The sequence below is a fragment of the Elgaria multicarinata genome, chromosome 1, assembly GCF_023053635.1.
Source record: "Elgaria multicarinata webbii isolate HBS135686 ecotype San Diego chromosome 1, rElgMul1.1.pri, whole genome shotgun sequence".
NCBI lineage: Eukaryota > Metazoa > Chordata > Lepidosauria > Squamata > Anguidae > Elgaria > Elgaria multicarinata.
In genome coordinates, this window is record NC_086171.1 from 65546291 (window position 1) to 65561433 (window position 15143).

The window sequence follows — 15143 nt, forward strand, 5'->3', positions numbered from 1 at the left end:
ATATAGCACCATCGATGTACATGGTGCTGTACAGATAACACAGTAAATAGCAAGACCCTGCCGCATAGGCTTACAATCTAATAAAGTTGTAGTAAACAATAAGAAGGGAAGGAGAATGCAAACAGGCACAGGGAAGTGTAAACAGGCACCAGGAAGGGTGAAGCTAACAGTATAGAGTCAGAACAAACTCAAAGTTTAAAAGCTATAGGGAAAAGAAAAGTTTTTAGCTGTGTTTTAAAAGCTGTGATTGAGTTGGTAGTTCTCAGGTGTTCTGGAAGAGCATTCCAGGCATGAGGGGCAGCAGAGGAAAATGGACGAAGCCGAGCAAGGGAAGTAGAGACCCTTGGGCAGGCAAGAAGCATGGCATCAGAGGAGCGAAGAGCACGAGCGGGGCAATAGTGTGAGATGAGAGAGGAGAGATAGGCAGGAGCTAGACCGTGAAAAGCTTTGAAGGTCAACAGGAGAAGTTTATATTGGATTCTGGAATGAATTGGGAGCCAATGAAGAGATTTCAGAAGCGGAGTGACATGGTCAGAGCGGCGGGCCAGGAAGATGATCTTAGCGGCAGAGTGGTGGACAGAGACCAGCGGACTGATGTGAGATGAGGGGAGGCCAGAGAGGAGGAGGTTGCAGTAGTCCAACCGAGAGATAACCAGTGCGTGAACGAGAGTCTTGGCAGAAGAGACAGACAAAAATGGTCGAATCCTGGCAATATTATACAGGAAGAAACGACAAGATTTAGCTACTGCCTCGATATGAGGAATAAAGGAGAGCGAGGAATCAAATATAAAGCCAAGGCTACGAGTTTCCTTGACCGGAGTAAGCGTGACATCGTTGACAGTAAGAGAGAATGAGAGGTGAGGAGAAGGTTTAGGAGGAAAAACAAGCAGTTCAGTTTTTGCCATATTGAGTTTCAAACGGCGACGAAGCAGCCAGGCTGAGATATCTGAAAGACATGCTGAGATACGATCGTGGACATCAGGAGAAAGTTCCGGAGATGAGAGGTATAGTTGTGTGTCATCGGCATACAGGTGATATTGGAGGCCATGAGATTGAATAAGTTTACCCAAGGGCAGCATGTATAGAGAAAACAGCAGCGGGCCAAGCACCGAGCCTTGCGGAACCCCTACTGAAAGGGGAAAGGAGGAGGACGAGCTGCCGTTAGCCGACACGCTGAAAGAGCGACCCTCTAGATAGGAGGCGAACCAGTTATAGAAAGAGCCACAGAGTCCAAGGTCATGGAGGGAATCTAAGAGAAGATCGTGATCAACCGTGTCAATCAGTGACAAGAACCAATGGACTGCAGGGGGAAGGAGAAGGGGTGGGGCAGGCGCAATAGCAGCAGGAGAGCAAGCAAGTGAAAAGAGAGTTCACCAGTATAGCGAGGATCATGAAAGGGAGGAACACTTGCTCTGCTTATGTAACAGAGGTAAAAGTGTAGAGACAAACTAGGGGGGGAAATAGGTATGATGGAGTTCTAAGGCTGAGACCCTAAGTGTTCTCACAACAAAGTAAAAGCCCCACTTAGCCCAACACAACTTGCTCCTGAGGAAACCCTATAGTTCAAAGAAGACTTTCAGTAACATTGAGGCTAGGAAAACATACGATATATGTATGTTTGCATATGTATTTCTGGCTGAAAGGAGAAGAAAATGGACTTCAGATTTGCATGTATATATGTGTATCAGCACTGGAACAAATAAACTATGGAACGAAAAGCTAAGCCAATGGGGTAACTCTGCTTTGCACGAGCTGACACTTAGTTACACCCATAGCTTGGAAACCAATTGAAAAAGTTCCTTGCAGAGGCCTTGAACTAAGCTGAGTATGGGTCTGCTCTATCTTATTTATATATTGTGTTCTTGAAAATGAGAAAGAAATGGCCCTCACTAAGCAGAAACAGCACATATATTTGTAAATATGACTTTGGAAGGAACTGTTTTCAGGAATAAGCAATGCCCAGTTTTGGACCAGATCATATTTTTTTTAATCTAAAACTGACTTCCAGGCATTGTTTCTCTCATTAATCTTGGCTGCTCTTCTTGGATTAAAGGTGAATTATGCAATTGCCTCTCCCAACCCGGAATCTGAATGCTTGCTCCTACTCACCCACTTTGGCCCTCACACCAGACCTTTGATGCTTAGAAGCATCTCTCCATCCAGAATCTCATGATGTTTTTAGCATATGGACAAAGAATTTACTCTGCTACTAAGATTGTAATTCAAGACTCTCTCTCTCTCTCTCTCTCTCTCTCTCTCTCTCTCTCTCTCTCTCTCACACACACACACACACACACACACACGGAAAAAGATTAGTAGGAAATCTGAAAATGAGAGAGCATAAAGATATACAAAATAAGCTAACAAAGGAAGCCCCTGCTGCAGAACTTCAAATGCAAGTGCAATTCCATTTAAACTTAATTATGTAATTTTACTTTTTTCATTCTCTTCCCCGCCCCCACCTTGGAAAGCTCTATATAGTTGTGAAGTTGAAATCTAACATGGAGGATGTTGTTTGTTAAGCTGGAAACAAAGTGACAGGCCACTTATAATGGCAGGCCTGTTTCCGATCCTTTGAGTAAAATATGGTCGTTATTTGTTGAGTGTCAGTTTGGGTTAGTTTTATTTAGTTTCAGGGGAAGGAGGGCAATGCTCCACTTTAGCGCACACAAAAAGTTTGGAATCTCCTTCTCCAGGATTTACTTTTGATCTAAATTATATGCTTGCAAGATGGAATGAGCGGGCCCTGCCCCCACCAGGCTGGAAGAAATGCCATATTGCTTTGTATACAAAAAGTGGTTTTGCTTTCATGTATCGCGTGCTGTTAATTATGGCCTAGATTCTACTAGCTTTACTCATGCAATTAGTAGCTCTTGGCATGGAAGTCAGATCTCCTGAAATTCATCAATGTGTTTCCAGAGAAAGGCACTATTGACAATGTGGTAGTGAAATGGAGGATGGGTTTTATTTTCAGACGTCGGTCATAGTGATGCTGCTGAAGGTCGTAATTAATACCTGGTTCATAAATCAGTTTTGTCAGCTTGGAATGTTCTGCTGATACGCTTCTCCGAGTCAGAATGGGAGACATGCTTCTTTGCGCATGCACTCACCCAGACATGGACGTTCCTCCACTAATGCTGAGAAGCCAGAGATGGTGGCTCCAAATGCCTTCTGGCTTAAGGAAGCAATCCTTGGCATATTTAGACAGAAAAAAGTCCTACGACTCTCAGCATTCCCCAGCCAGCCAGCTGGGGAATCCTGGGAGTTCTAGGACTTTTTTCTGTCTAAACATACCTAGGATTGTGCTCTATTGATCTGGGAACCACTGGAAATTGGATTTCCCAGGCATCCTGGCAACAATAGGCATGCTCAGGAAAATCTGATGGTGCTGAGATGCTTGAGATATGTAGTTCTCAGCCTTCGAACTCATGATTGTATCATCTAGAGTGCAAAGGTGGCCAAGCTTAAATGAGTTAATTTGAACCACATCCCAAATGGCCCTGAATTAGCTCAATTAATATACAACATTTCCATTCAATGGGATGTGGGAGGGAGCGGAGCCTCACCTATCACTGTTCAGGAACATCTTAATGAATAAGAATGGTTTTCTTATCTGGTCTTCTTCCCTGCTCATTTTTTTTTTGTGATAGATGCAAACAGCTGGGGATGGAAGTGTTCCATGGAATGTTTTCATTGCTGTAATTGGGAGGACAGAATTTTACCCAGAATTTGTAACTGAAGTCAATGCTTAATTTTACTCCTTATGTGATCTCAAAAAGGTTGTCCCAAGCTAAGTCACTCCCAAGGTTTGAAGACAGAACCATGCTTCCTGAGAGCTGATGCTGTTCATAAACTGAAAATTCACACATAATAGACAGAATTCAGCAGAACTAGAGAGTTTCCTGGAAATCAATCGTTAGTATCATTCATTCACACATTAGCACTCAACTGGGCTTAAATGTGTTCTTTGCATATCCAGGGAAATGCAACAAACTAATTTTATTGCAATAGCATAGTTCGGGATTACCATCAAATTTTAATGTGATGGGAATAGGGATGAATGAGAAATTCGTTTCAGACCATTTTTCATCAGGATTTACCCAGCTCGCACTTTCCAGACTGACCAGCAACTCAGACACAATTTATAGTCGAAGTCTGTACATTTTCGAACATGCAATGCGTTTGCAGACTAAAAAAAACACGTTCAACAGCACATTGCTTGAGTGATTGATTGATATCTATACTCCCCAATAGCCAAAGCTCTGTGGGCGGTTCACAAAAATTAAAGATGCGTGTGAACAAATGTGTACTTTTGAAAATGTGCACACAAATACACTTTAATCAATGGGAGAAGAATGTGTACATTTCAAAGATGTGAGCAACTGATGTGTACATTTGGAAAATATGCAAAAAAAACCCACTGATTTTCATGCAAAAAAGAACAAAATGAAACTTGGATTGTGGACTCAAGTCAAAACGAGCCTCAAGGTGGACTTCAGTGAACCCGTGTTTTGCTTTCTAGCGCATCCCTAGAAAGGAATCAAATACTTTGACAAGCATCTTGGTAAATTTAACTTAAATTTAGGGAAGTTAAGTTTACAATAGCTTTCCCCCCACTCCCTCTGCTCACAGATTAGCAAAATGCTCAAGCTCCTGTTTAAAATGAATAATGAGACCACCTTTTTGTTCATAATCTTGATTTTATGCAGAATATTATTAATCTTTTTTTCTTTTTATTGTGAATTTAACAAAACAAAACTGCAAAAAGAAGAAAAAAGAACAAGAAATTACATGCACAGAAATATCAATATTCCATCAAGTACAACTTTCTAAAAAAAAAGAAGGAAAAGAGAAAGCTTATGTATAAATTTCAAGAAAAGCAGACCAAATATCCATATATTTATCCAGTTGTGAGTGGTGCCTACATACCACCGATTTAAATGTTGATAGTGTTGTTAAGTCTTTGATCCTTTGCATTATGGGAGGGGAACATTTATCCTTCCAATGTTGTAATACTAGTCTTTTGGCTGTCATAAAAGCTTGGAAAATCCAAGCTTTGAAGAAACTGGTAAATAGTTTTGGAGGACATGCATATCATTCAATGTTAAAGAGTGTTCCAATAAAAAGTTTATCCATATTATGACCTCCTCCCAAAAGAAAACAACCATTGGGCATTGCCAAAACATATGGATAAAAGAATCATTAGGAGCATTACATCTCTAACGATTATGTGAATTAGACAAGTCCTTATTAAAAAGGCCATTTATTTTAAACGGTAGGTCTGCAACCATAGCATTCAAACATTACAATGATCTGCCTCTTTTTAAATGTATCTTTATGGAAAGCTAACATTTGGGATTATTACAACTGTGTTAAAAATGAGATCCCATGGAATTAAAACATCTGCAGGTTGATATTATGGTGTTGGGTGTGCTTTAGATGCTAATAAACATAATACGAAGAACTTAATCACATATCCATCATTAGGTTCTGAAAATTAAAGAGAACCTAGTAGGTTTCAAGGAAGTTTTTCTTTCCCACTTCAGAAATAAAAGCCAAATCCATTCATATGAGTTCATTTTGAGCTACCACACCAGAGCTCAGCAATTCCTGTATGGTGTCATCCTTGTAGCCCAAGGTCCCCTTCAGGACATCCAACGTGTGCTGGCCAACAAGAGGAGGTGGTTTTGGCTCGGACACTTCAAACTGACTGTACCTTACAGCTGGTCCTGTCAAAACATAAAATTGAAAGGCAATTATTGCCATGATTAATTTTGTGTTATCCTGCAATGATATAAGAAGAGGTTATTACAAACACAGCAGAAGTCATTGCAAAACATTACCCATGGTAGCTTATTCATATGCCTCCTTGTAGTAGAAAACCTGCTAATGATATTGAGAGTTTGTATTCTGTTTTTATTGTATTTTATCTTGTACACCGCTCTGAAATTTTGAATGGGGAGTAGTATATAAATATTGTAAATAAATAAATACTTTGGACTACAACACCCACAAACCCTGACCATTGGGCATGCTGGCTGCGGTGTACGGGAGTTATAGTCCAAAACATCTGGAGGGCACCAAGTTATCTACCCTTGAGTTAGAGGCTGCACATCTCTATTGTCACATCTATTGTCTTTATCCAATATCAATAATAATACACAGTTTGGTTTTCCTTTTGAAGAGAGAACACTCCTGAAACTGTGTTGCAACCATTATAAACAGCTGTCATTTTATGCATCAAATAATCACACATGCATCCTGCCCTTCCTCCAAGGAGCTCAGAGTAGCACACCTGAATCACTCCATTTGATGTTTGCAACAAACCCATGGGGCAAATGAGGCTGACATTGTTACAGCAAGAGACTAGGCAAAGAGAGAGTCTGCAGAATTCTGATTCTGGGCCTCTGCCCCCAAATGTCTGAAAAGTTGCTCAGAGGAAATGCACAAGCTGTTTCTACATCCGCTGCTAGTAGCCTCTAAGCCTCTACACTCAAACGTCATCATTGACACCATCATGCAATTTTCCTTATGGATCCTTCTTTATTCCCTCCCAGATGGAACTACAAAAAGGATAAAGAGACACGCCTAGCCAATCACGTCTTTGGTTCATGTAGGTGAGAGAATGCATTGTAACTGTTGGTAAAATTTGCCACCTTTTTATTTTCAGTACTCCAATTCAAGTTAGCTTTGGCCACTTTTTGAATGCTGAAGTCAACATGAGCCGGCTCTTCGGTGGATTTGAATAATTTGCATCTGTTGAGCCATTCGCAAGGTAAGATCACAACATACCAAACAGTTCTTGACGATCCATTGAATATCCATTAAACAATGATTTCGAACCCTTCACAAAGACACACACCAATCCACCGAAAAGTGTGCCTGTATGAACCTATCCTCAGCTGCCTGACACAGTGGACTGATAAAATCTGGGAGGCTATGAGTATGTATAAACTTACTTAGCAAGTGCAATGAGCAAGGAATCCTAATGTGAAGTATGATATTATAAAACCATGGTTTCCATTCATTTCCTGTGCTGTGGCACTTCAAACTTTTGATAAAATTCCAACTAAGTACAGTTGCCTATATATGTTTTCTTATTAATATCCAAACACACAAATGTCATATACCTGCACACACTCCTTTTATATGTTGTAGAAGTTGTATTTTATTAATTTTCATTCAGAATTGAGCTCCTACTTAGGGCATTTAATTGTAAATGTCCCATAAACAATATCAGGTATAGACTAAGGGCGTGTCTGCCCCAGCCCTACATCCTGGGATCGTCCCGGAACTGTTCCTGTGCATCCAAATGCCACACAGGGGATCCCAGGAGCAGGCAGGGATGATCCCTCCATTTTCCTGGGATAACCTGTAGGTGTAGAAAGGACCAAAGATTTATAATTAGTGAATTCCTTTATTTCTTTAGCAGTTGTGATTAATTATTATGTACGTTCTTCTTCTTATTGCCTTTATTTTGTTAACCTTATGTCAAAATAAAATAAAATTTCATGAGGGGGAAAAAAGGGTTGATACGTGCACGTGTTTCTCAAGGGATGACATTATTTATTTATTTATTTATTTTTATTTAAGGATTTTTATGCTGCCATTCAGCCAAAAAAGGCTCTCACGGCAGCTTACAAAAGTATTTCTTGACAGTCCCTGCCCGCAGGCTTACAATCTAAAAGACATGACACAAAAGGAAACGGGATTGGGAGGGAGGAGGAGGAGGGGGGAAAGGAAAGCAAATTCAGGCACTACAATCTTAGTTGCGAAGTTCAGCAATTACAGTTGACAGCAGGAGGGAGGGGGCTCTCAGCTGGAGCTGGACCCAGGCACGGTGGAGAGGTGCCTGGCTGCTGCTTCCTCCCTCACTGGTGGCCTCTGCAGAGACAGTTGGTAGCAGGAGGGAGGGGGCTCTCAGCTGGAGCTGGACCCAGGCACGGTGGAGAGGTGCCTGGCTGCTGCTTCCTCCCTCACTGGTGGCCTCTGCAGTGACAGTTGGTAGCAGGAGGGAGGGGGCTCTCAGCTGGAGCTGGACCCAGGCACGGTGGAGAGGTGCCTGGCTGCTGCTTCCTCCCTCACTGGTGGCCTCTGCAGAGACAGTTGGTAGCAGGAGGGAGGGGCTCTCAGCTGGAGCTGAACCCAGGCACGGTGGAGAGGTGCCTGGCTGCTGCTTCCTCCCTCACTGGTGGCCTTTGCAGTGACAGTTGGTAGCAGGAGGGAGGGGGCTCTCAGCTGGAGCTGGACCCAGGCACGGTGGAGAGGTGCCTGGCTGCTGCTTCCTCCCTCACTGGTGGCCTCTGCAGAGACAGTTGACAGCAGGAGGGAGGGAGCTCTCAGCTGGAGCTGGACCCAGGCACGGTGGAGAGGTGCCTGGCTGCTGCTTCCTCCCTCACTGGTGGCCTCTGCAGTGACATGCATGAGTGAAACAGCCATCACAGGACAAAACACCATGAACAAAGCCATGTCCACCACCCCATCAAAATAGGCAATTTTCAATAGAGGTAGCTCACAAATTCAGCTATGGGTTGTTGAGTAATGAGACACTGAGGGGTGTACATGAATATTTAGATCAGTCCTATGAACACAGAAGCAATGAAACATTGCCACCAACAGCCACAAGGCCTGCTGCTTGGCTGATGCCAATAATAATGCATATAACATGGAGCAGTTATAGAGAACCTGCCACTGTTTGCTTCTGGTAGGATACACAAAGAAGTCTTGTGAAGAAAGCACTTTCCTCCTGGTAAACAATGCGTCTTGTTCAAGTGATCCATGAACAGAACTAGCTCTGAGCCAGACCCATGAAATTATAGAGCCACTTCTGTAGTTCATGCTCACAAGACTAGTTGCGTTTTCTCATTCCAAACAGACATTTTCATCTATGTTCAGAAAAGGAATGAAATCACAAGAGTGCCTGTGCATGTGTTTATAATGTAAAATGAGAAACAGTCCTTGGTGATCACTTACTGAAAGGTTCTTATCCCTCTTCTACATTTGCTCACAGAGCATTCCAAACTGATGTACATTATACAAATTCCATATCTCTTTATCAGCTGCCACACAATCTTCAGATCAGTCTAGGAATCTGCCGAAGTAGGACCACTGAGAAAGCTATTCAGCCTTGGCTATCTGGCTGTGGAAATAATTTTGCGGCTTTTCTGTTTATGACTCTGTTTCCATTATTTCCAGCAGGAGTTCCAGAAGGACATTTTGTACACAGATTATAAATCTGATTTGGTAAAAGACAAGGAGGGGAAGTGTGTGTGTGTGTGTGCAGTTCTATCCACAGACAACATGCTCACATCTTAATTGAATAGACCACTCTTCTAACAACCAGCCTTGAAATCTCAATTTGGATTGGAATATTAGTTGTGATCATCAGTAATGATCAGATGTTCAGCAGGGCCATGAACTGAAGGTTCTACAGGTCCACAATCGTACTGGTGCCTCTGCAAAAGCCAAGATAGGATCATAGAGCGAGTACAGTGCAGTGGCTATAGTGTTGGACTGAGCATCATGGGTTCTAGCCCTTACTCTGACATGAAGCTCACTTGGTTTCTTTGGGCTAATCACTGTCTGCATAACCTATCTCACAGGGTTATTGTTTGGATAAAATGGAGAAGAGGAGGAGGATTGTGTAAACTGTTTCAGGTTCCATGGAGGGATGGCCATCGCCGGGAAATCCAGCCTTTTGGGGGGCTTGCCCAATTTCCCCGGAGACCCCGGCTTGACTTGCATTTGTGAGCCAAACCATGGGCTTTCCCCCCAAATCTAGGAACTTTCTTGCGTTCCCCCCTTAAACCACCATTTACATAAATTGCAGGTGCAATTTGCATAATTCACCCAAATTTTGGCTGTAAGTTGAGCAAATTGCAGTTCTAATATGATTAATTTTGCATAAAATGCAGGCTGCAAATTTGCGTAAATGACAATTTTAGGGGGGGGGGACCCCAAATCCACCAGATCCGCAAGATAAAGGTCAAGTCATGCCAGTTTACGGATAGCAAGATGGAGTCAGTGGGGGCTGAGCTGCTGAAAGCTTGGTTAACTTCACCTCCTGAATGGATTCCTCCAGCACTCCGAGTTCCTTGCAACAGGAAAAAAGGAGGTATATAAATGTAGTCATTCATGCTCATTACGACCACCATCAGAAAAGAAAAAGAGAGCGAGAGCTTTGAATTGCAGTTTTTCAACAAGTAGAGAATATATAGGCTATTAGGCAGTCTAGAAATGTAATACTTACATACATAAAATAATACCATTCCTCTCTCTCTCTCTCTCTCTCTCTCTCTCTCTCTCTCTTTCTCTCTCTTTTTCTCACTCTCACACGGCCTTATATTTTTTAAACATAAATAAATGCAAGAACTTCAATTAAAACAACAATGACACAACAACATTTTAAAAATAACATAAAATAAAGCCAACAAAACACACACTAAAAAAATAGTTCATCGAATGGCATCAAATTGACAAATCGTTAGCAGCCTGAGCATTTTGCTGTTGTTGTTCTGGTGTTTCGAACTCATGAAATTAGGTGTTAGAAGAGCAGCTCTGAAGGTTAAAAATGGAACTTTGAATTGTGTTCATGTGTTCAGAGACAGACAAAAAGCCAGGGAAACTGGTTTAAAATTGGCAAGATGTGCTTCAAATGACCAATTCTGGCCAGCCATTGAGCTGACACATTGGGAAATGATGGTGGTTTCTGAGTAAGGCTCCATAAGCAGCCCCATGTACAATGCACTGCAGTTGTCTACCTGGATTTATCAGTTAATGGATAACAATGGCAAAACTATTTCTTTTCATATCTACTGACACACCGTTTTGGGTTTATCGCACTGTATCCTCATCATGACCTTGTGAATCCAATTAGGCTGGTTGCAATCCAATATGCACACTTACCTGAGAGTAATATCCATTAAAATCAGTGAAACTTAAGTGCGAGTAGACATGCATAGGACTGTGCTATGAGCACTTCAGCCCCACTGAAATCAGTGGGACACGTTTATTATGACTTTGTAGTCCATTGTACACGGGGATGCCTATGGAGACTACTTCCTGGAACAAGCCTATGTCATAATAAATGACTTTGTGGGCATGCTGGGCACTGTAGTACTTTTTTCTGTTTAAACATGCATAGGATTGCACCCTTGGTTGTCTTGCAGCAACAGACAGACATGACTCCTCCTTTAGAAATTGCATGATCACATTGGCTCACTAAGAATTTTCAGCATCTGCCTGAAAATCCTTGATTCATGAAAGAGAAGCCTTCCCCCTTTATTTATTTTTTGGCTGTGACCCACATTGACAATGCAAATTCATCTGTCTGGAGCACATCACGGGTGCTCAACCTCCCTTTGTTCCTATTCACAGTACAACTTCCAGGAGTCCCACTGCCTGAGGATCCTGCTGCACATCTCTGAGCCTTTCGATCCCTCCAAGGACTCACCTACACCTAAGGGTGTAGCAGGAGTGAGGGGGGAGGATCGTGGACTTACCTGCTTCCATGATCCTCTCCCAGCTTTTATACAGCCATGTGACGTCCTGTGAAGACGGACGTCGCGGGCGCCATTTTTTTTTTTTTTTTTAAGAAGAGGAACCAGTTGGGCACCCCTGATCCAGGAAAAATAAGTTTTTCCAAAAGAAAATCTCCACGTCCAAACCCACCGCCATCCCAGGGATGGCAAAATTGCTGCCCCCCACCCCTGAAGGGCATGGAGCCTCCCCGAACAGCTCCATGACCGTTTTGAAAGCTGGAGGAGGCAGGAAGAAGCCGGGACAGGCATCCATGCCCTCACAGAGCTCAGGATCTTCCTGAGACCACAGGAGAAATCAAGAAAACTGAGGTCTTGGTTATCCTACAGAAAGTCTCTGCCCATCCCTGGTTGCCCCCAGGACCCCTGTGCATCATATGGATGCACAGGGATGCTCCTGAGCTGATCCTGGGACAACTGCATGTTGTAGACATGGCCCAAGATATGGTGGCCCTCAGGCTATGGAGTTATGAGTATGCAGGCTCTTATGGACAGAGAGAAAAATACAGTCCGAACTCTACAAGCCATTGGTAGCGTATGTGGGAAAGTAAATAGGGTTTGGGCAGGCATGGTAAGTACACGCCTGATCTATTCCAAGAAGCGAACATCCATGGTATAAGCTCTGCCCAAGTCTCCCCTGATACCACATGCCCCATGCATCTAATACACAAGGAGGCATAAAGGACAAACACTTAATCTATTCACGAGACTATATCTTGACAAACTAACTTTGTATAAAGTATTTGGAATATTATTATCGTTTTCTGGAGAAAGAAATTTATGTCCATTCAATTTACATGTGAAGTCCTACACATCACTACTTGTGTTTTGACTTCTTTAGCAAGCTGCTAAGATATACGCTCCAAGGTTTCACGGGGCTTCAGATAAACGTCCCTATCAGTTATACTTATAGTACCAGCTTGTCTCTGAGTCTTCCCTAGTACTTGAACGCCACATCATCATCATCATAAATTTTGTTTATTTGGCGTCTCTCTGCCATAACATCCCAGGCGCCAAACAAAGCCGTAAAGTTAGGACTTCAGAACACATTAAAACCTAAGATATAAAAGACAGATAAGACAGTAGAAGCATCGTTTTGCTACATTAAGTCCCAAGAGGATTAAAGAGCTATTTCTTTTTAAAAAGACGAAACAGTCCAGGAGTTTTTATGGCGGATTTCTGATATGAAAAAGAACAAAGGCAAAAGCAGCAACACAGACCATTCCTTTCCCAAACACCAAGAAAATGGGATGGAACAGTCATGTTTTGGGAATCATGCAGAAACAGGACTAGACTTCTGTCCACTCCTAAACCTAGCACTCTGCATTGTGGTAGAATACTTCCCAACCAATGATGCCATACTATGTACCAGTACACCTCTATCACACAAATTAATAATAATAATAATTGCATGGCACACATTGTGAAAATAAAGGATAGCACAGACCATGCTTTCTGCATCAAAACAGAAATAAGGGCTATTTCCTATGCACATGTGATCACTTGATTTCTCAACAGGAAGGCTTATTGCTAGATGAGTAAACTGACCCAACAGCAAAGCATTGTTTTGGGGCTTGCATCTCAGGATACAAAATATTTCCGTGTAAACTTTGATTTGTGATCTTAATACTTAGCACCTACATTATGCTCTAGATCAAAGCACCTAACAATAACCCCATATGCTGGGATGGCATTATCCTCATACTGTAGATGGGGTGACTGAGGATGAGAGAGAGCGTAGATTGCCTAAGACCACCGAGTGGGTTCATGGCTGATGCAAGATCTGAACCAGAGACTACTTGGCTCACACTCTTCAGTGACTCAAGCCACAATTCAAAAGATCACATTCAGGTCTTCTTCCCACCGCTTTTATCAATGATATTCTCAGAAAGCATGCTTGTGGCTGGAGATACAAAACTCCAGAAACATGCACACAGACACAGAGAGAGAGACACACAGCGTGGTCGGGGAGGGGGGGAGACAGACAAGAAAATACAGGGGGGGTTTAAGGACACGGGTGGGGATGGTTGTTTTTTCCCCAAGAACAAAGAAGTCCCTAGAAGAGCATCCCCCTTTTTAATTTATTTATTTATGAGTATTTATCAACATCTATAAAAATTTCAAAGTAGTGTACACGAATCATAAAAACATAAAAATAAAGAGCAATACATAGAATGTGCCTCCTGTTTTAGAACAGGTCTACTAGGGAAAACATTGTTTATTTAAATTGTTCTTACCTGTTTGCATTGTTTTAATTTTTCTATGTTAAATTTTTTAGCCAATTTTTATCATGTTATATTTTGTATTTTTATGAATTGTTATAAACTGCCCAGAGAGCCTCGGCTATGGGGCAGTATAGAAATAATAATAATAATAATAATAATAATAATAATAATAATAATAATAATAATACAGCAACAACAGGAAAAGGTCACAATTATTCTGTTAGTCACATCAGTCATTGGTATCACATCAAAAAACTATACGGAAAACTTTCAAAAGCTGGGCCTACCAAAATACATCCACACCAACATCCAGAAAGCAGTCATACTTAAAACATGCTCAATTGTCAGGAAATCCCTGGATCTGTAAAAGACAGCATGACTTGGCAAAGCCCGTCATGTTTGTCTAGAAAAAGCACCAATAATAATAATAATAATAATAATAATAATAATAATAATAATATAAGATAGAAGGCTACGCTACACAGGGAAGACTTGCATAAACAGATGGGTTTTCAATATCCACCTGAAAATAAACTCCCCCCCCCCCCATGCTTCCTTCCGGTTTCTCCCCAGGCCTTCAGATTTCTACCTGTGGCTCAATTCATGTACTAATGGAGGGACATGGGGACCACTACCACCATCCATGTAGATAGGCTGAATTAGGGATGTATGAGAATTTCAGCTCAGTTCATCGAACATCAGGACTTGCCCACACACAAACACATTTTTGGGGTGCAAAGCTCTCATATTCCTGAATTTGTGACGGTGTTCCCAAAATACATTGATGAGACTAATGCACACTGGAAATCTGTGCATTTCGGAAAGGGGGGGGAAGCATCTTCATACTTTAGTCAATGAGGGGAAATACACATGTGGGTGTGTGCTTTGGAAACATGCACCAAAATCTCATTCAAACGTCAACAACAAAAACTCTCGTTTGGGAACAGGAACGACCTTCAAGGTGGAACTCAGAGAACCTTGACAAGCTCAAGCCTGATTGATTCTCCTGTTCCTCGGCTGACTTTCTTGGGCTCCCTTTGATTCCAGTAGTGCTGGTGTGGAAGAACTGAACCACAGAATTCCAGTAACTCACGTGGTTCTTCTTTGGAGTCATGGGTGATCAAAGGCCCCATGCAGCTTTAGTCATTCTGGCTGGCTGGGGATGATGGGAGTTGCAGTCCAACACATCTGGAAGGCACCAGGTTGAGGAAGGCTTCCAATTCTCTCACATGCAATCCTATGTATGTCTTCTCAGAAACACATCCAACTGAGTTCAATGGCCCTTATTCCAAGGCAAAGGACTGCAGCCTTAATTTCTCCCGTGATGAAGAGGGCTTTCTTCAGAAATCCAATGGGCACGTACAATTATTTTCAAGTCATG

At 42.1% G+C, this 15143-nt stretch overlaps 1 protein-coding gene across 2 annotated transcripts in view; it reads right to left on the minus strand.

Annotated features, from left to right (window-relative positions):
* Positions 1–5409: 5409 nt before the first annotated feature.
* The window catches only part of SUGCT (succinyl-CoA:glutarate-CoA transferase), a 346647-nt gene continuing 336913 nt past the window's right edge, over positions 5410–15143 (minus strand). For both annotated transcript variants that reach the window (XM_063129498.1, XM_063129489.1), the window contains one exon: positions 5410–5729. In XM_063129498.1, coding sequence (XP_062985568.1) covers positions 5566–5729 — 164 coding nt within the window. In that variant the 3' untranslated portion in view covers positions 5410–5565. The remainder of the gene's footprint in view (positions 5730–15143) is intronic.